We start from the raw sequence: 22354 nt of genomic DNA, 5'->3' as shown, positions 1-22354 counted from the left end.
AAATGCGAAAGTTACTCTGTTTGACTGTTTGCTTTGCTTTCACAACTTTTTCGTGCCTGCTCTTCGCAAAGTCCTAGTAATCAAAGAAGGCTTGTCGTAGCCGAATTGGGTAAATATCGGAGCATCTTGTTATATGAATGACATGCACCATAATTAAATTTGAAAGTTCAATTAAAATTGATTTAAAAACGAAGAAGTATAATAATTCAAAGTTCAAGTTTTGTATGTAATCTCTATGGCGATACCGATCAATGACGTCACTATTCTAGTCTTTCTGTTTATTTAATTAGGAGTTTTAAACGTTTATATTTTGCATACTTCCAAAGATTTTACAAAACCAATTTCACTTTTCTGCCCGTGTGGGGAGAATTTTCACCTGAGGTAATACAAAAAATTTAGTTATTATCCCCATTGAGAGGGTCCTTTAGGATTCCATCAAGTTTCAGAGATTATACTGTTTCATTTCTAATCACACTAGAGTGACATGTTACCCAGATCCTTCCGTCTATTTTATACGGTGCTTAGTGGCTAGTTCCTCAAAATATTCATAGACAATTAAAATAGACAAAGGGAAACATTTCTCTGGAGAATAATTACGATTACCTAATTCATCCTAACGATGATTACTTTGTAGTTGAAATGTGTATTTATATTAACGAAATTAATGTAGAAATTAAGATGAATATGAAATTTTATTAATTAGAAGCACTTATTATGATTTGTGACGTAAATAAGAATATATTTTTGACATAGAATTACGTTTAAGACATATGTTATGTCCATAAAGTGGTTGGACGACCCTATATTATTCACATATTTGTTATCTTTGTTGCATTTCAATTCAGGTCTTTTGTTCACAACGAAATGACAGACATCGTTTTGCATTTGAACATTGTGTAGCCAGCTGAAACTTGTCTCAAAAGATTACGTTGGTAAGTAATTAAATTTAGAAAAATTTTTCGAATAAAATAAAAAATTGTGTGTGTGAAAAATTTTCAAAATGAAAAATAAAACATTGCGCAACGCATGCCACAGTCTTGCGATTTAATCAAAAAATTAAAGACAGGCGCAGTATCCAAAATAAATTGTATCTAAAATGGTTGACATTAGAACAAATTGCTATTGGACTAGAGGTATTGGTCGCCCTTGTCACGACTCACGATCGATATGTCAATGGTGGCTTAACATTGCTTCACAAGTTTGTATGTCTATGGTGTATAAAAAGTGCTAAAAAAATGTCCAACAAAAATTAAGTATGTGATTGAATTAAAAGTTTGTTTATCAAATTTTTTTGTTTGAAAATTCATATTTTTAGCTAAATAGATACGCACGCATCTGCGTACGCAGCCATAATCAAAAACATTCATGTTTTGAGTTTGCTCGGTAGTAGGGAAACGCGCGTTTATTGTCTTAGACAAACGTTTATTTCTTATAATTATGCCATGGAGACGTCGCTTTTGGAACATTTCAAAAATACACGTGTCCCAAATCAAAATATCAACATAGAAAATTCTTCGAACATAATTTCTAATATGTCGTTTACAATGTCTGGAAGCCATGATGCATTATCGTATCTCGACTGTCAATACAACCCTAAGCCACTTTTAACTCCAATGTTTTCTGTGAAAAGTGTTTAAACAAAAATAATTTTTGTGTTTTTACAGTGTGTGCAAGTAAAAAAGTTGTTTAATTCATGAACATTTCATAAGATGGTTACAATTATGACGAATTCCGCTGGTGAGCAAATTGCAATGGTTGTGGGCAATCAAGGTTCACCAGGAGGAGGCGGGAATAGTGCTGGATCGGGGACAAATGGATCTGCGGGTAGTATAGGTGTTGGTGTTAGTGTGTTATCAGGAGCTTCTGAAGAAGATGACGATGGGTGTCCTTCATCACCAGCTAGTGTTTATGATGATGGTAGTGATTTAATGGCTGCGGCCATGGGTGATGAAGTTACCGCACAATTAGCAGCTGCAGGTACATTTTTATTTTTTATTATACATTCATTTACCTGATCTTAATGGAAAAATCTAAATCCAAGTATAGAACCTCGGAATGCATGTATTCTGAATCAATTTTAACCACAAAAGCTCCGTTGCAGGGTTCGATTTATCTTTTTGAATGTTTTTTTACCTGATCATGAAATCATTAGATAAAGTTGCCGCTTTTTCTGGTCTATAGATTCTTCAAAAGGTATCTCCACAAAAAATGAACCGAGAAAAATATCACCACAAGAAGATGATGTCATTTTAGCTGGTTTCGGAAGATTTTTCGTTTTGAAATAATCAAATTTTATATTCACTCCCAGTTTGTTTGGGTTTTCGGGATCCTTTATGTTTTCACTACTGGGTCTGTTGGAATGCTTTCTATCGGGTCTATAAGATCTTCAAAAAAATATCCACAAATGATGAACCGTGAAAAAGATTGCCTCGAAAACATATTCGTTTATAATTCGAGTTTGTCAGGTTAGCAAGTTTCGAAAGTTTTTTCGTTTTGAAATAATCAAATTTTATATTTACCTCCGTTTGTTTGGGTTTTGGATCCTTTATACTCTTATTATGAGGTCTGTTGGAATATTTTCTATCGGATCTATAGGATCTTCAAAAAAATATCCACAAATGATGAACCGTGAAAAAGATTACCTCGAAAACATATTCGTTTAAAATTCGAGGATGTTAGGTTAGCAAGTTTCGAAAGTTTTTTCGTTTTGAAGTATTTTATACTGTCACTACGAGGTCTGTTGACAGTAGATTGTAATATTTTGAGGTGATAAACTTTGGGTATATTTACTGGATTATGCTTTATCATGTTGTAAAGTCGAGTTTTTTTTAGTATTATCACCTACTTGTATATAAACATTTTTTTTGGAAATTTGAAAAAGTACATTACCTACCTTCGTGTGTCGAAACTGACACATATAGAATTTCTACGACTTCTAGAAAATGAAGTAAAATTTAAAAATTGGCCGCCTATAGTCTCTGAATGCCGCCAGCTGCCAAAGACCTGGGGGTTGTCATATGTTGTAGATCAGGCCAGTAACACCCTTTTTGTATGATTTTCCATCCCGCGAGTGGCAATGAAAGTTTCTAGTATCCCCCCCCCTCTCAAAGTAGTGAACAAAATATCGATGACTTAAACGAGCTGTGGATTCATCTAGAGACACACTTTTTCACATAATTATGATCTCGAGAGTGGTATTGGAGGTTGCGACGTTGCTTTCGAAGGCTTTAAGGTCAAACTTATAAAACTTACCGAGCTTACAAAATAAGCAACGTGTCCGGAAACCTAGAATTTTTAGGTTAAAAATCGTAGGTGATGATCGACATGGAAAACATGAAAATTTCTCAGGGAATTTTGAGATTAGAGAAATGGTCAGGGAACTTAAATATCGGCTAAGGAAAATGATTTAAAAAAAATACTTTTGAGTTTCTAGAATTGAATTTTGAAGATCGAATTCTTCACCCACATCTCGAAGCCTGTACATTCGACATCAATTTTGACTTCGAAATTTTCATTTTTCGTGTTAGGCTTACCTTTGTAAACGATTTGTATTCAAATTTGAGGCAAACCAGAATATTTTTTTAAATTATAAGACAATCAAGGAATTTTCACATCAATCATGGAATAGTAAGCGAATTTGATGAGATAAATTCGATCTTCACCTTGGAGAAATTCATTTTAAAAAACCTCTTCTTGAACATACAATTTTCGTTTAAACAATGTTATGTAATTTAGGGCCAGTTGGGGTCGCAGCGGCAGCTGCCATTGTGTCAGCCAAAAAACGAAAACGTCTCCATTCATTTGAAACAAATCCATCGATACGAAAACGTCAACAAAATCGGCTTCTACGGAAATTACGAGTAAGTAATCTTTTTTTTATAGGGTGTTCTAAAAATGTGTATACACTGATTAAGTTTTAACAAGATGAACCTTCGAGACTCACAAATACTTGTTTGTGGGATAAGTTTAAAGAAGAAGGAACTGGGGAACCATTGAGGGGGGAGCATTAATTACTTAATACTTAAATCTTAAAATTGTTTAGCAAACAATTGATGAGTTCGCAACACGAGTTGGACAACAAGCTGTGGTATTAGTTGCGACACCAGGAAAACCAAATACAAGTTACAAAGTATTTGGTGCAAAACCACTCGAAGATGTTGTCAAAAATTTACGGTCAATGATCATGGAAGAATTGGAAAATGCGTTAGCACAACAAGCTCCACCACCTGTCGCCGAAGATCCGTCCTTGTTTGAGTTGCCACCATTAATTATTGATGGTATTCCAACGCCCGTCGAGAAAATGACACAAGCGCAATTACGTGCGTTTATACCTTTGATGTTGAAATATTCGACAGGTAAATGTTGCTTTTAGTATTTCTGCGTTTTTCTTGTAAAAGGTTTGTCGTATAACCTCGAAAAAACTGTCGTTCAAACGAGATTTTGATTGATTTGATATTTTTTTAGGTCGTGGTAAACCAGGATGGGGTCGAGAATCCACACGACCTCTATGGTGGCCAAAAGAATTACCTTGGGCCAATGTTCGAATGGATGCCAGAACTGAAGATGAAAAACAAAAGGTAAATTTCTTTTTTGAATGCTCATTTTTCATTGCAAATCGGGAATCAAGTGGGATGCTTGATCGGGATAGTTTGCGAGATTTCATGAGAAATCGATTCGACTTAGCGTGTTTCTCAGAAAGTACTTCGCCTAATCATCAAATTAACTCGATATTATTTCTTAGAAAATATTGGTCAAACTGAATATTTGTTTGTTATTTACAGATATCCTGGACACATGCGCTACGGCAAATCGTAATTAATTGCTATAAGTATCATGGACGCGAAGATCTGTTACCGGCATTTAGTGAGGAAGATGAACGCGCAAATGCGGCTGCAACAGCAAATGCAAATGTCAGTAGTACTACGGTTGGGGTTTTAAAAATGCATTCATCATCTGCATCGAATATAAACGGGGGCAGTAGTGGTCAAACCACACATAAAATACAGATTCAAGCTAGTGGATCGCCACAAATAATCGCGACATCCCCAGCATCTATGGGTGGCTCGTCAACGGCGCAGGTTTGCCTCGAACAAGCTGCCTATAATACGGATGTCGATGTTGGTAGCCCATTCTCTCTCAATTCTCTTCAAAAACAAAATTTTTCATTACAAATTTTTGTTCAACTTTTTTTTTTTTTTAATTAGAACATATTTTTTTAGTTCACATTTTGTCGTAGATTTTCACCAATATTTTTTTTTTATTAGTACAGGATCTACAAAAACAACCCATTCTGGTATAGTTCAGAAAATACAGAATCCTTATGGGAAACCTTATTTGGGATTTATTAGCCCATGAAAAAAGTTCTTAGCTGTTGAAATATTTGCATTGACAGTCAAATCTGGATAAACGAAATTATGATAAGCGAGCAAACTCTGAAAGTGAGAAACAAACTTCTATAAAAGAAAGTAGTTTTTCTTCGTGGAGATTTTTCTTCCTCTATACAAACACATGCTATTTGTGACCTATTTTTCAATTTTGTGGAACTGCCTAACGTTGCGTTTCTCTAAAACCTCTTTATAGCGAAAAAAACATGGTTTAGTGAAAACCTTCACAAATCAGAAAAACTTTTATGAATTCGATACTCAGTATCGAACAAAAACAACTAAACGTTCAGATTTAGTGGCGTAAAAGAAGCGGAGTTAATGTCAATTTTTTGATAATCTGTTAAATTTCCGGTCAGTTTTAAGATTCTGTTATTGCGTTTCTTGATAGAAGAGTATCTAATGCGCTGAATTATCTTATCTTTACTATCGAAATCAAGAAGTTAGGGTGCGCATGCTTACCACGCCTCCTTCAAAAACTACCTCTAGAAGAAGTTTACTATACCGAGAAATGTCATTTGCAGCCGAGTACCTTGCCTAAGAACATATACATATATAAGGACGTAAAACTCGAATGGAGAGTGTAGCAGGAAAAAGCGCCTATCTGGGTAGTACAAAGTACGCAACGACTAGACCCTGTGAGAAATTTCTACACAGGATACCGGAGAAGGGGGCACACAGTAGAAAGTATAAGAAAATACTTCCAGTCTGCTTTTTGTGATTTGCGTACGAAGTCGCGAACATCGACTAATAGAGAATACAATTCAAAGAAGTGTTTTCTTAGAAATTTTACCCCTATATCATTATCCCCTTTTAGTGGCAGTTTGGGACACGTTATAAAGGACTTTTATTCACTGAACTATTTTTGGAGTGGATCGTAGCTAAGAACCTGTACTAAATCGCTTTTAGCGTAACTTTTTGATGTTAATATATTTTTTTTTTAAATTGTCCCCCATATCCCTATATTTAGAGCCGCCTCATTGTGGTTTTGGCATTAAACTATGCTTTAAGTTTCATTTTTTTAGAAAAATGAGAGTTATGTTTCATGGCAAAATTGTTTTTTGGGGCATATAATTTTTCTCGTATTTTTTTGGTTTTGTTTTTGAAATTTCTGTCCTTTTACCAGAATTTTGTATACTGAGGGCCAGATATTTCTGTAATTCCTGTAAACATATATAATTTTATGATTTTTTCCACCCTAGCTTAATCTGTGTTTTGTTTATTTTTGTACATTTTCCGTTTTTTTTTAGTTTTATTTTGATATTTTTTTTACACATCAAAAACACACATTTTTATGGTATTTCTGCAGTTCTTTAAAAAAAAAGTCATTTAAGGAATTTTGCACGGTCAATTCTACGGGTGGAAGCTGTTATTTTAGGTAGATGAAACTACAGGGTTCTATGGAGGCTAGAAGCAGCACAGAATGCTAATAGTTACTCTGTCGGAATTACTTCCGGGATCGATGAATCAAAAATTTTGGATCCAAACATTCTTTATCTAAGTTACTGAAATTTCTTTGTAGGTGCAGATAACATGCATAGAGATTTTACCGTCAACAATACAAGCCTTGCTTGTGGAATCGTCTGAAATCCACAACTGTAACGGATTGTTCCATAGTTTTATAACAATTTTTGGATATGTTGTTTTGATCAGGGATTATAGAAGATTTGATTCGATCTTTCTTAATCTCAGATCCTACAACTTTTCCCCGATTATTGGTTCGTGATTCAATTCATCGACGACTCTCTTGATAAATTATTATATAGATCGATAAACAAAGCTCCTACGAGGTATTGAATTGCCCGATTTTATTCTGACGTATTTTATAATGAAAAGTTGAATCAGGAAAATTAATTTCCCAAGAAAAATAGTACCAATTGAATAAACTGCAGAAATATCAAATCAATTTTTTCAAATAATTCTTATAAATAAATTCGTTTATCAAAAATTGTTACAGATGGGTGGAAATACTTATCCAGCTGTTTTACAAACAATTACAAATCCAGACGGATCAATAAGTATCCTACAGGTTGATCCAAATAATCCTATAATTACTTTACCAGATGGTACAACGGCCCAAGTTCAAGGTTTAGCAACGGTACGATTTTTTTAAAATGTTTTTTACAAAGTAATGGTTATAATTATTTTGATGTTGTGTTATCAGATACCACAAGGAGATGGAACCACTGTCCATACGCTAAATGAAGTAGGTGGCGGAACTGAAGTTGTCGATTTAAATACAGTGACTGAAGCGACACTGAACCAAGATGGACAATTAATATTGACCAGTGAAGATGGTCATGGTATGTGTCGTGCAAAATTATTCATCTTAAATTTTCCTAACAATTTAATCCTTTTAGCTAAATTATTTCGTATTGGTTCCAAATCCTTTCCTGTAACGATATCCCGTCTGAATTCGAAATCCAATTCCAGGTAGTCATTATTGTATATTCTTACGAAGATAGGGTGGCGATTGAAGTGGCGGATTGGTCATGCCTTTAATATGGTCGAGTTAGCACGAATCTGCTGATTATTTTGCTTTTTGGTTAACCCTGTAATTGCGTTCACTCACCGATCCGCGGGTTATGCCTTTAATGGGATCTGCGCATTTTTTTGATTGTTTGATTAACTTTGTGATTACGTTTGGCTCAATTTTAATGACAAATTCCTCTTTTCTGGATTCGATTTACGTTAGTAGATGTTTTTTATTGGAATTTGACGTAAAATAAAGATTTCGGTATTTTTCAAATAGAAAAATTAGAAACAATCAGGGAATTTTTTAAGAACAAGACGATCGCCACCCTGAATGAGTTTCCTTTTTTCCATTTTATCCATAAGTCATAATTTGAAAAATGTTAATTGCAGAAACGCAAAAAAAAATGGATGAATGAGAATGGCCTTTTAGAATAATCCAAAATAAAAAAGCCTACAAAGAATGCGTTTCTGCAAATTAAAAATCGTTTATTAAGGATGTATGAGCGTGTATAATCAAGTAATTTCAGGTAAACTAATTTAAAAAAATATCTTTTCAATTTTGATGGTGAATAATGTCTATAACTTGACGATATAAGACGAAAAGTCAGATTAAAATTTTTCGAAATCTGGAGTAATTTTCAAAATATCAAAAATTTGTAAATTTTGCCTAGAATATTTCGAAAACCAAGGCAGATATCGAAAAATAATACTCTTATTTGTTGTCTACATTCATTAAGTTCAAAATTCATCATCAAAGTTGAAAATAAGGTGCAAATAATTTCAACCACAAGTCTAAACTTGCTTTGGCGCTCATACTACCTTAATGTTTGTATCAATTTGTTTTGTAACGGAAATAATTTTTCGAACATAACAGGTTATCCGATATCAGTGAGCGGTGTCATAACAGTACCTGTGTCCGCATCAATGTACCAAACAATGGTTGCCAACATTCAACAGATTCACACAAACAGTGATGGTACTGTGTGTGTCACACCAATGGTCCAAGTCCCAAAGGTCGGTATGACGAATGATGATACAGTTGTCAAAGTTGAAATTATGCAATACGAATCATCAGATATGAATTAGAAAATGGAGAATACAAAAAACTTATTTTCTATTAATTTTTTTTTCCAATATTTTATGTTTACTTTATACTTTTTATTTAAAAAAACAAAAAAAAGAAACTATTCGATGTTGTATAAACGGCATACTTATGTCCTAATCACGATCGTACACATTAGGTCTTTAGTTGAGGGGCCGAAACGTGTTCAAGTATTACATAATCGAAACTGTCGAAGATGTCTAGGATTATACCTAAAAGAATTTTTCCATTTTGAAATGAATCTAAATCTCAAAGGAATTGTTGAATTTTGAGCTTTTTAGCCCAGGAAAATAAAAAGTTTTTCTGCTTCGAATGCAAGAAATGATCTGTGAAAAGTTCATTGCAAAATCGTAAGCAGATCGACTTTTTTATTTTCTTATTTTCCTGGGCTGTTTAATGTAATACTTAAAACGTTTCTTCGACCCTTAATTCAAATTAATTTTAGTGTCAGAATTTTCTTAAGTCTGTGTGCATACGATCATGCGATCGTGGTCTTAATTTAGATCCTAATCACAATTTTTTTTTAAGTCACTTCGCCAATTTAGATTATGTTGCTCTGTTATTCTCTTAGATGATATTTCGGTTTGTTACTTTTGTATGTTTTGGTAGAAAATATTTGTTGCTGGAAAAACATTAGGGAAAAGAAAATATTTTAAATCAAACAATGGGGTCAATTTTTAGACCCAATTCTGAAAATGGACAACAAATAAAATTGAATTTGATCGTGGAAATAATCAATTTCCACTTTCCAGCAGATTTTAATTTAGAATGCTCAAAACAAGAGCCAATTTGAGAAAAGAGACAATTTGAAGAGCTTTAACCAATCACTTTTTAAACTGATTCAATTTTAGAAAAATGTGAGAAAAGTTATTCCGAAACTACAAAAGAACAAACCTATCATTTGGTAGTGCTTTATTTTATTTAATTTTTGTTTTTGGAAAATCACTTAATTCGATATGGAATGTTTAATTCATCAATTTTTTGTTTGTGGAAAATTTACCAATTTTTTGGGATTCGATTTATGATCTAGGAGATAGATGGGAAAATTCTGTATGATATGGTTGCTTCGAGATTTTATTAGCAGTCGGGAAAATCATTATTCTATCTGGGGGGAGGGATCAAAAGACGGATACCGCAAGTGGATCCCTAGCACCAAGACCAAGAGTCCTCTGTGCCCTCCTTGATATCAATAAGTCACCCGAAGTCGAAACGTATTTGGGTAGGAAGCACTATTAAAATCTGATGAAGCTATAGGATTTTATCAGCTTCTCCGTCGGGATCTCTTCCAGGATTGATGGATCCAAGGTTTCGTACCCGAGCATTCGGAATCTTACTCCCTGCAGATTTGTGCAAGTGCAAATAATATGTACGGAGGTTTCGTTATCCTTCGGTTTTTTTGGCATGTCAACAGCACGAATGCCTTCAACGAAATTTCACGCTTTCCTTCTTTAATTGAACGGGATGTTATGAAAGCTGCAAATAGATCCATCGCTTTGACTTTGTTTTAAAATGTCGACGTAATCATTTTGCACGGATTTTTCCCATACATCTCCTGGAACATTACTTCTAGGCCACTAGGAGTCTGACTAGTTTTCAAATCTTGAGATGTTTGTAATTTTTCCTCGAAGCATTTTTTGTATGATTAAGCATTCCGCATACCAATCAAATCATCTAGGATAATAATTCGATTTAAAAAAAGAAACACTATTACGCATGTGCTCTGAGTTGCGCATGTGTAATTGATATCTTAATAGTTCTTGTATATATTTTATTTAATTGTACATGAAGTCAAAAATATTTAATAGTCGAAAGGGTTTTCAAGCTCAAAAAATTATTTTTTTTATTTTTGCAAAGTATTTAATTTTTTAATTACCTTCAGAAGGGGAAAAAACAGGTCTTTTTAAAGAATAAAAAGGTGGGAAAACTGCCGTGGGTCAGGATAAAGATGATACTTTTTGAAGTTAAACTTCGTTAATGATGAAAGTTAATTAATTTAATATATTAATATTTTTATTATTTTTTATTTATTTTTCTTCCTTAATTTTTATGATGCGCGCGCACAGCATACGAATATTGTTGAAATGTCAGATTCGACCAATTGCCCTTTATAATTTTGCGCCACCAATCACTTTTAAAACTGATTCAGTTTTAAGAAAAATGTAGCAAACCTGGGAAAAATCAATGGGAAAGAGTAATTCGATTTGTGTACTTTTAAATTTAGTAAATTTTTAGACCCGATTCGGAAAATGGAAAAACAAATCAATTCCACTTTAATTTATTTAACAAAAAATTCTACTTTTCTCAAAATATTGCGAAAATAATAAAAAATTTGTTTGACTTGATTAGCTCTTAGATTATGCGAAACAAAGTCAGTTCCCGTGTATAGTTTATTATTAATTATGTAAAAAAAAATAAGAAAATCTTTAAATTACCGATTATGAAAAAATTTAATTTGCTCGATTTTGACAAATTGTAAATAAGTCAAAAATGAAATATATATATATAAAGGTTTTTTCCTTAGAATGGAAAATTTTCAATAAATATTTTTATTTTTTTTGTAGATGTTTTTTTTATTACATTTTTTTTTTTACACCTCAATTTTTATACAGTGTGTAACAAGAAAATACCGGTATGCTAAAATTATTCGAAAAATAATGATTGTAGAAAAGAAAACTTAAATGGAAAACAATGGAATAAAAAGTAAACATATTAGCAATGACATAGAAAAGAAAAAAAACAAGTGTCTCCATCCATATAAGGGATGTAAGAGCAGGGTAGATTTAGGGTTGAAATTATTTTTATCTTATTTTCGACTTTGATGATGAATTTTCTTATAACTTCATGAATGTCGACGAAAAATAAGAATAAAATTTTTCGATATGTGCCTTGTTTTTCGAAATATCGAAAGCTGAATAGTTAAACCAAATTTTCAATTTTCGATATTTTAAAAATTACGCCAGATATCGAAAAATTTTATTCTAACTTTTCATCTTATATCGTCAAGTTATAATATAATTTATCATCAAAATTGAAAATAGATATTTTTTAAATTTGTGCCCCCACTACCGTGCTCATACATTCTTAATTGTACATAACTTTTCTTGACGGAAAAGCATTAGTTTTCCGGTAGTTTTGGGATACCGGTATTTTTTTTTACAATTTGTATAAAAATTGAAGGATCCTTGTAATTTTGCTCTTTTTGTGTAAAATCTAGAAGATAATTTTATGTAATTATGTTATTAATTAAACACGACCATTTTTTTTTTTTTATATTTTATTTTTTAATTTAATTCCAAGAATTATGTAATAGTAAAATTATCCAAGTTGGAAATTTTTGTAATTTTTCTTAAGGATGGAATGTTGACAATTTTGTTTTATCACATCAATAAAATTACAGTTAAAACCAGGCATGGGCAAACGGGACTTACAGAAGTCCTTGGACTTCTTACCTAAAGTATGAGTGACAACTTAAAATGCGAGTGAGACAGAGAGACAACATTTTCTTTCTAACTATCTCATTACTATTAGAGAAACTGAGATAGGTAGAAGAGTCGGATACCCGTCTCGCGTCCTCCTCTATGAGCAATGCGGACTTGGATAATGAGACACACAATAAAGTTATAACAATGGTTACTTCGACTTAAAATAACTCGCCCATGCCTTGTTAAAACCGTTAATAAAGACGGAATCCTAGAGTATTTAGAGAGAAATGCCACTAAAAGCTAATTTGGTGACTCGGAAATCTCTTCGAAAAAAATGAAAACTCGATTGTCCGAGGACAAGCTGGAACATCAAAGAGTCAAGTTGAGCCACTACGAAAAAATGAGGGAAGATGTTACTAGGAGCTAATTTGGTGGCTCGTATTAAAAATTATTATCGTCCGAGGAAAAATGAAAATCAGATCCGATTGGGATGTCTCAACTCGACTTTTTGGTGTTCAAGCCTTCTTTTTTTCTCGGAAAATAATGATTTTAGTGAAAAAATATCCAAATAAGCCCTAGTAACTAGATTTGCTTGAATTGAATGTCCTAGAGAGGTCCAGGTGTCCTAGAGGTCATTGCCCTCACACAAACTTCTTTTATCAGCATCTGTTGACATGCATCCTTAAGATTATAAAAAAATTATGTGAAAAATTTTACTGATATAGTGCATCTGATAGTTTCACACTTAACAGTTAAAATTTGTAATTTGTAAATTTTTTTAGTTAATTTTTTTTTTTCGTTTTAGTTTTGATTTATTTTTTGTTTCTGTTAATTCATTTTTGATTTAATAAACTATTTTTATTAATTTGGTAATTTTTATTTTATTTTGTTTTTTTTTGTAATGAATGTTGTACGCGTGCGTTGTAGATATTGTTATGCATTTGTCGTAAAAAGTATATTTCAAAGATTGTGTATTCGTATTTAAGTTCCTTCAATATCGTTATAACCAATTTTTCGAGACCTCTTCGAGAAAATATTTTTGATAGAAAATATTTTTTCCAGCCTTAAATCAATTCGAAATATCGATTTTGTTTATAGGTTGAACCATCTAGTGGTGAGGCAATGGAGACACTAACCGTGACTCCTGGTTTAACACATCAAATGATGATACAAGGGAACGGATCCGAGCCACAAGTCTTACAAGTATTATCGTTAAAAGATGCAACAGTTTTAACAAAAGCAATGGCCGCCATTGGTGATGTTAAATCCGAAGAGACAATTATTAGTGATCAATAATTCCAATAAGAATTTTTGAGGTTATGTTATTAATGTTTCACAGCAAATCTAAAAAAAAAAAAAAAAAAAACAAATTCTAGTCAACGTGATCAGTCTATGAGACACGTCGGTGGATCACCTTTTTATAAGTCTATAGTTTTATATTTTTGTACAAATGTGTGGAACCTTCAGATATTAATTTATTGTGAAACATTTCAATGAAACACTGTTATTATAGCAAGAAATTTGATAAACCCGAACAGAATGCATATTTTTTTGAAGATTGTCGAAAAATATTGAAATAGAAAAATCTAGAAAAAAAGGGGGCAAAGTTTTAAATTAATTTATATAATATATGTGTATGTGTAATTAAAAGAATAATTGTGTATATTTTTTAATTAGAGATATTTGGCATCAGGGCAGTTCTTTCTCAAATTTGGAGACATCGAGAAAATCAGGATTTATCGGGGAAAATAATTGGCCGGGAATTATTATGCTACTTGAAAAATTCTCCTTGCGTTTAATCCTTCAGACTGGTTGTCTTTGTGATGAGAGAAAATCTCATGCTGGTGCGCAAAGTTATATATGTTTATGTGTGTAAATACATTAATTCATATGAAAGAATAGTATATTAAATTTCCTTACTTATTAAATGCTCTGGACTAGAGCACAGTTGAGAAGGGTGGTGGGACTCTTGGCAGGACAATATCGATTGAAATTTCGCTTTCATAACATGAGAATCTCTAATGATCCCATTTGTAGAGCCTGTATGCGTTAGATTCAGAATTTCCGGATCGAAACCTTGGATCCATCTCTCCTGATAGAGATCCCGACGGAGAAGCTGTGACGGCTTTCTGCGTGGCGTCTGACCTCGACAAAACCCTTAAGCTTCATCCGATTTTAATAGCGCCTCCTACCCGAAGGAGTTTCGTCTTCGGGTGACAGGTCGTTCTCAAGAAGTCAAGGAGGGCCCAGAGGACTTTTGGTCTAGGTGCTAGGGACCCACAAAAACGATGCAATGAAGTTCGAAAAATTTGTAAAAACAGTAAGTCGAATTTGAATGCGGTTTTCGCCATTGGATTCGTTAGAGCGTCAGGAAATTTTGTAACCTTAATTGATATATAAGAATTGAAAACATAGTGCATCTACGGAGATAGCTGAAGTATAACGAAGCCATTCGAATTGTTTTTTTTAACCGACTTTACTGAAGTAATTCTGTAAAGCATAAAATTTTGTGAAGGTAAACAAATTTTTAAGCGCGTGAGAGAATCTCTCTACGCAACCGTTCTGAAGGGTTAACATCGCTAACTTCAGTATGGCTTGAATATTAATAGCAACAAGAGGGGTGTCGTAAATATCTCCAATATCCAGATCAGCCTACCTTGAAATTTTGAGTTGCGATAACTGTTCCACGGTAACCGTTCGTGTCATACATCTGGACACCTCTCAGCAGAGCGAAGATTTCCGTAGCGTATTACTCTAATGGAATTTCTTCTTCCTTTATTCTAGGCCTATAAACCCCCACCCAGATATATCTCCGGTCCCCTTGATCCATTAGAATAAAGATACGATTGCTGAGCGAAAAATTCGAAGATAATTTCTCCAAATAAAACTGCCATAATCTCAAAAACAATTTGATGTATATTTCGAATACCAACCATAAAAAAAAGAATGTATAAAAAAAGTATATTTTATAATTTGCATCAAAAACATTTTTTCTAATAGCTATATAGAAATTTTTAGGAATGCTCTAAAACATTCGAAGATTTTATGATCTGTGGTATTTTATGGAATAAAATTCACAATATGGGATCAAAAAGAAATGTTTTCTTTTGTTTTTGTGTTATTATAAAAAAAAAATAAAAGTATCCAGGATTTGTAGGGAAAACTTCCTGGTTTGCGAAATATTTTTATCAAAACCGAATTACATAACTTATTAGATCATAATAAAGTAATTAATTACATTTTATTATTTGTAAATGGACATAAATGTCGATACAAGAGTGATCATTTCTTAGACGGCTTCAATCCGGTACACAGGGAGTAAAATTTGCTTAGTATACAAATACTCGTAACGAAATATCATTTTCTTGGCGATTATCGACCGGCCGAGCAATCGATTTTATTTATTATTTTTTTAAGTACTTTTAAATGTAGATCAAAATCTACATATTTCGAAAGTGTACATTTCAAACTCCAATATGGCCTATCTGGGCGGGGTCTATACATCGATCGTTGCGTACTTGGTACTGCGCATCAGGCTGTCTGAAGTCTGATATCTTCTGTGAAGTCTGATGTCATCTAATGTCGTCTGATGTCTTCAATCTTCTGTGACTGAAGTTAATGAAATTGTTTTCAATTGACGGAAAACAAAAGACAACCTGAAGCGCAGTACAAAGTACGCAACGATTGAAAACTAGACCTCGCCCAGATAGGCGCCTGTTTTCCTGCTGCCCTCTTCACTCAAGTTTCACGTCCTTATATGCATATATATATGGTCTTGTCATTACATTTCTCAGCGCTTGCGCAATAACGTGAGATTTTGGGTATATTCGATATAGTGACCTGTAAGGGTTGACGTTTATATTTAGTATATTGAATTTACCTAGATAGATAATTTAGGGAGACAGTCGAAGTATAACGAAGCCACCCGAATTGCGTTTTTTTTAAACCGACTTTACTGAAGTGATGAGAGAAACTATCACAGCTATTAATCAATATTTTATTTTGATTTTTTTAAGAAAATTTTCAATCTACGTAATTGTTCTGAAAGAAAATCTAATGAGAATTAAAATCTATACTCGGATTTTATGGTCATTGTCGTACTGAGTCTGCCATTTTGAAATTTGAAAAGTATCCTTTCGAAGTATGTAAATTTTGCATCGATCGGGCACAAAATTGTTAGATTTCAATGATTTCGAATTATTATGTCACAGCCATAAGCTATATTAAATTTTCGGAAAAACATTTGCTGTTGTAAGAAATTATTTATAATTCAAGATGAATGGTCACTCAAGTAAGTTACTTTTTGAATAGGTTTGTAAATGAAGTTAAAGGTTTCACAAAAATGCTCATATTTTTATACTACAAAAAAAAGTGGGAATTCTTTTTTTTAAAAACAAATTCTATTCAAAAAGATGTGTTAATTTTGAAATCTTCACAAAATCTCACGTTCTTTTGACATGATCCCAAAAGAACGGTCTAGAGTTTCGGTGAAGAAGTACATTTTCAGTTACCGTTTTTTAAATAAATTAAATAAATTTGTAAATAATACCCTAATGATTAAGCGTACGTTTTAAGTCATTGTTGCTTAAACTAAAATTACTGGCATATTTTTAAGTTTTTATAAAGTATAATGGGCTATTTTCTTTACGATTCGAAGTGATCGATTTTGATTGTTGAATTCACGGTGTTTACAAAGACAATAAAGGAGTCGCGTCAAGTAACATCGAACGCTGCCGTTGCGTAACGCCAAAAATTGCAACCTGTTAATCAATCAGAAACGTTTGGTAGTTTTCTTTTTAGAATTCAATCGAGCTAGGACTTGAATGTTAATTGCGCATGCGTCAGATATTCAGTTAAAATATCATTTCGATCACTATAAACCCTAGAGAAGAAAGCCTTGGTTTCATATCAATATTATTTTGGCTGCATTCAGCCGACTAAAAAGCTTTAAGTGCTTGAAAAAAATGATTAAAAAAAGAAAATGTGGTAAAATTAAGTGATGTTCTATTCCATCATTCGAACACCTTGCAAGCGCTTTTAACTGCTGAACGAAATCATTAATCATTAATTCATTCCGTACCGGGATTAGATTTTCTTTTAAAACCGACCATAAACCGGAAGTTGAGAAATGTACACACGTTCTTGGATAAAAAATGGCGATCGTTTGAAAATATTCTATCTACATATCTTATACAACTCTGAAACAAATAGTGTGTCAGCACATGGAGACCCGCAGAATTTTTCCCAGAATGGGACAAGTACTGTTTTTCAAGAAAATATCTGTTTTAATTACTACGCAATTCTATCTATAATGAAGTATCAGTATGAATTAATTACTAGTAATTATTGTGTCACTAGGGTCTCATCTGGTGGTCATTTCTCTCAAACCACCCTTCTCCGAGGATAAATGATCTCGGAAAGATCCCACCTTGATCTGAAAAGAAAGATGATTTTTACGATCCCACCTTTTCCTCCTCCCCAGGTGCTTACGGCTGCCACCAATTAAAAAATGATATTTATATGAAACCCAACAAAATTCTTTTTAAATACATAGGTAAAATAATTAAATGTAAAAAATTATCTGTAAAATAAGTGTAGAAACTTCGAACGATTTGAATTTTATCTTGTAAGATAATATTTCTTCAATAAATTAGCTAAGATTTTTTGAAGTCCATCCATCTTTTGACGCGCTATGAAAAAATGATGAGAGTTAATTTTTAAAAAACGCGCGCACAAGTTGACACGAAAATTAACATGTTGAAGTTAGTTATAACTTTTTAACACCGTGAAGTTAATCGATAAACTAAATGTCACTCACAATAGACAAGGATAGATAGATGACAGATCATTGAGGTTAACTGGAATATGTAATATTTGTTTATATTATTTAAAAATTATTATATTTGTTATTACCGAGTATAACTTCTTACATGCGTACACGTATACTTTTTTTTACAGTTACGAATAATTTTAATGATTTGACTTTATTGATAATTTTCGATATTGTCTCATGACTTTTTCAGTTAGTTATGATAATCAACCCTCTTTGCCTTTGAAAGTTGCTTTACGGAGATTGGGAAAAGTATGAGCCGACAAATTGCCGAATTGGTGTCAACATGACGTCAAAATATCCACACTGGGAAGTATTTTGTAATTAAGCCCATACTTTGCCATATTTATCGAACACAGCTTAAATTTATTGTTACGATAAAACTTGATTTTTATTGCCGTAAAACTAGCCAATTTATTGAAATGATATTAAATTTTACGATAAAAAAGAAGATTGTTTAAAATGGATACATAGCAAAAAAAAAACGAGGTAACTGTCGTCTTAAACCATTGTTGTTTGTTTCAATTTGTTGTCTAAACTAATTAATTAATGAATTAACGAACTCAGTGAACTCGTGTCATAATTATGTAATAATTATGACATAGAAATGTCACCACTGGGGACATTCATATGACATAATCATTGCATATATAAAAATGAATGAAATGTTCGCTGAGGAATTGATTGTGTTTTTGAAATGATGTTAACAATTTTTTAAAACTAATTAGCTTTGTTTTTTTACTTTTGAAACAAAGCTAATTAATTTTTCACTAGATTTATTAAATAATATGATGTGCCAAAGGCATTACTTAAACAAATTTTATCATCAATTATTACCATTCCATTTGCTGTCATACCAAATATTATCGATTTAGTAACAATCGATTTTATTTTGGGAAAATCTTTTTTTTTTCTATTATTTTGGCATTTTTGAATAATTTATAGAATTTTTATTTTGGAATTTATTTTTTTGGATATCTAAACTAATGTGTTGCGATATTTTTCCTGGAACTATTAGCTACGATTAATAGATTGATCGCGATAATAGATTTGGGGGGTGCCTCATTTCCTAGCTTTTCCTCAGTTTTTTTGTCGAGGAAATGAGAATTTTGGGAATTATTTTATGGGAATACCTTTCTTTCATCTACTGGATGTAAAAAAATACCGGTATCCCAAAATTACTCGAAAGTAGTTGTGATAAGGAATTTAACTTGAGAATTTCGAATGGAAATATCCATTTTTGATATTGAAAATGAATCGAGCAAAAAATTTTACATGGAAACATGTATATGTGGTTGGCATTGATTTAAGGTAATGAAAATTGATTTCTAAAACCTTAAAAAACGACGAAAATCGACTTCAAGGTATATTTTAACGACGAGTAACATATATCGCCGCGTGTCTTTGGATATCTAATATACAATATGTTTCAAGGCAATTGTAGCGTAAAGTTTTATTCACAATGCGTTGATCTTTAAACATATTGTACAAAATTACAGGCCTAACCTGTAGGAGTGTAGTACGAAAAATACAGGAAATTTTGTTATAACTTTCTGTCAAAATTGTAACTCTAACAAATTCATCGACTGATTTCAATTCGTGTTTATATATTTTGGGTGATCATTCTGGAACAAAAAATTGTAAAATTTATTATTGGGGACGTATATGAGACGACTTCTTGGCTACATCCCCTAAAATTTTGAAATTATTAAGACAAAATTTTATTCTCATACTATTTGTAATGATTTCAAGAAAAAGAAGGAAAAATTGCATTTTAAATTCTCATAACCGCAGAGGAGGTAGTGGAAATGTTGACAGATAATAGAAGAGTTGTTTTGGATAAACTTCATTTCATTTTGCATTGACCAGGGCCGGATTTAAAATTCGGAGGTGCCCTTTTTTAATTAAAATTTTGTTTCTGTCAGATTAAAAAGTGAATCGACAAAAAAATTAGAAAATATTCTGATTTTTTCGAATTTGTGGGATCCTAGACTGGGGGAGGCCCTTTCGGTCTAGAATTAGCCTTCGATCACCCCTTTTACAATAAATATGAAGAGTTTTAAATATGAATTTATGTGAATTTTTACCAAATAACGATCAATTTGTGCTAAGTGAACCCGTGTTAGCTCAACCCAACTAAGGTGATATGTTTTAAAATATGATTATTTAAAGTCTTCATAAGTTTTAATCGAGGGATAATCGATGGCTAATCGAATGGTATTATGTCTCACGTCTAACATCCTGCAAAAATGAGGTCTTAAACTGCAATTTTACCAACAAAAAAAATATGAAAATCGAAAATTTTTAAATTAAGATAATATTGTGTAGATGTTACCTAACTATGTTAATGTGTCGTAGTAATTAAAACTATACAAGGTACAGGCTGTCCCTTCAACCCCAACTAAATTATTCCCATTCTTACAATTCTATTTCGTTTCCAAAAACAAAAATCAATTTTCCATTTAAAAAAAAATCAATAGTGAATACATTCGAAAAATTAAACAGGAGGGGAGGGATACTCTGTATTTAAATTATTTTAATTATAAATTAAATAAATGAATCAATGATGAAACATTTTAACAATGGGGGCGTTCAAAACACATCGATTTTATGTGTGTGTTCACAGCTGTGTCGAGAAAGGTGATTTCCTTCCTTACTAAATCATCTCCTAGGATCATTCCTTTCTGGGGATACATAAAACGAGTGAATTTGAAAAGTCAGAGGAGGAAAGTGTTCCTTCTTGTCCTTTTTTACGGGGGCTTATGGCCATTTCATGCATTTAAAGTATTTCTAACGACATAAGAAAGAACGCGATGTATTTGTATTACCTTAGTAAAACTGTCAACACTAAATAGTATGGATTCCTATTTTTTGAAAATTAATAGCAGTTCACAGGAACGGCCAATGGTCCTAAAATTTGTAAAACTATTTTAATTCGTATGTTCTTAGAAATACCTTAACTTAGAGGTACATGATCAGGTTTACGCATGTCTTCTAAACAAATACGAAAAATCCTTTCATCAAACTTGCTTATAGAACAAAGTGTACCTTCAATGGGACAGTCACCCAACGATTTTTGTTTTGTGAACGCACCCCATTTTATGTAATATGAAAAACAAGAATTGTTTATTAAAGATAATGTGTTTTATTCATAAAATAATATTTTAGAAGATATAAATTATTTAGAATTTAATAAAAATTTAAAAAAAAATTAAAAAAAACATATTATTCATAACTCCTTTGTACAGAAAATATTCGATGTGTTTCTTTAATTCTGCCCTTCTCTATCTACTCCTAACGCCACTCATTTATTTTTGTCCTTTTTTAATAGCTCCCGCTTTTTATGGATTCATATAGATTACCAAGGAAAATAGCTCTCTTAAGATTACGAGGGAAATTATTCAACTTTTTGAAATTTTTTTTGGCTAATTATCTATACATGTGTATTAAAATTTAGGCCAGAAGCTCCCAGGCTAATTACTTTACTGTTATTTAAAAAGTTGTTAAAATTGAATATGTTATTCCAATCGAAGGTCATCGCCAAGCCCAGCACAGAAATTTTTCAACGATGTTTTTTATTTAGTTTTCTAATAGGTGTATTGTTTTCCTACTTATAAACATTTTAAAATGTCTTAATACCTAGTTATGTAGACAAAAATCAAGCCGTTTTAAAAATATTATTTTAGATACAAAGAAATTGTTGACCTCAGGTGAGGTCAAAAGAGGCCACATATGGGTTCAAATTTATAAGGTAGGATAAAAAAAAGTTTTTTTTAAAAAAGATTCAGAAAGTATGCGTTTAATTTCTGCACCAAGGACTCCGTACCATATATAAGACTATATTGGATTGATTTGAATTATCATTTATTGAATTATTAAAAAGACTATATTCTTATGGAAAAGTAGTTTCAACCAAGCGAATTTTTTTAAGAAAGAGACAAAAATTGTAGGCGGATAAGAAAGACGAAGACAGCTATATCTGTCTCTCCACTGCGATCAATCGTTTGGCGGTGACTTCACAGCTCTATGGTATTACCTTTATGGGTTTTTTAAACTAGAACGAACAACAATGGCGACTGATTTCAGCAATTTGGAGAGGATTTCCAGATTTTTTCAATTCCATTCAAAGATTGTTGCCCATCTC

General features: G+C 32.3%; 1 protein-coding gene across 1 annotated transcript; it reads left to right on the top strand.

Annotated features, from left to right (window-relative positions):
- Positions 1 to 1123: 1123 nt before the first annotated feature.
- On the top strand, positions 1124 to 13868 carry LOC123302752 (DNA-binding protein Ewg-like). The gene is made up of 10 exons (XM_044885829.1): positions 1124 to 1253; positions 1665 to 1977; positions 3736 to 3860; positions 4043 to 4355; positions 4465 to 4577; positions 4782 to 4910; positions 7339 to 7479; positions 7546 to 7684; positions 8731 to 8870; positions 13479 to 13868. Exons 2-10 carry the CDS (start codon positions 1710 to 1712, stop codon positions 13674 to 13676), a joined length of 1566 nt encoding a protein of 521 aa, XP_044741764.1. The 5' UTR covers positions 1124 to 1253; positions 1665 to 1709; the 3' UTR covers positions 13677 to 13868.
- Positions 13869 to 22354: the final 8486 nt, after the last annotated feature.

Source organism: Chrysoperla carnea, chromosome X (assembly GCF_905475395.1).
Source record: "Chrysoperla carnea chromosome X, inChrCarn1.1, whole genome shotgun sequence".
NCBI lineage: Eukaryota > Metazoa > Arthropoda > Insecta > Neuroptera > Chrysopidae > Chrysoperla > Chrysoperla carnea.
Note: the sequence above shows the minus strand (reverse complement) of the source record. Positions and strands in the feature narration are given on the sequence as shown.

Excerpts from the sequence above, each read along its gene's own strand:
- LOC123302752 (XM_044885829.1), top strand. The coding sequence starts at position 1,710 with ATGGTTACAATTATGACGAATTCCGCTGGTGAGCAAATTGCAATGGTT. Across the intron at positions 7,480-7,545 it reads AAGTTCAAGGTTTAGCAACG|ATACCACAAGGAGATGGAAC; the intron begins GTACGATTTTTT and ends TTGTGTTATCAG. Across the intron at positions 8,871-13,478 it reads CAATGGTCCAAGTCCCAAAG|GTTGAACCATCTAGTGGTGA; the intron begins GTCGGTATGACG and ends TTTTGTTTATAG.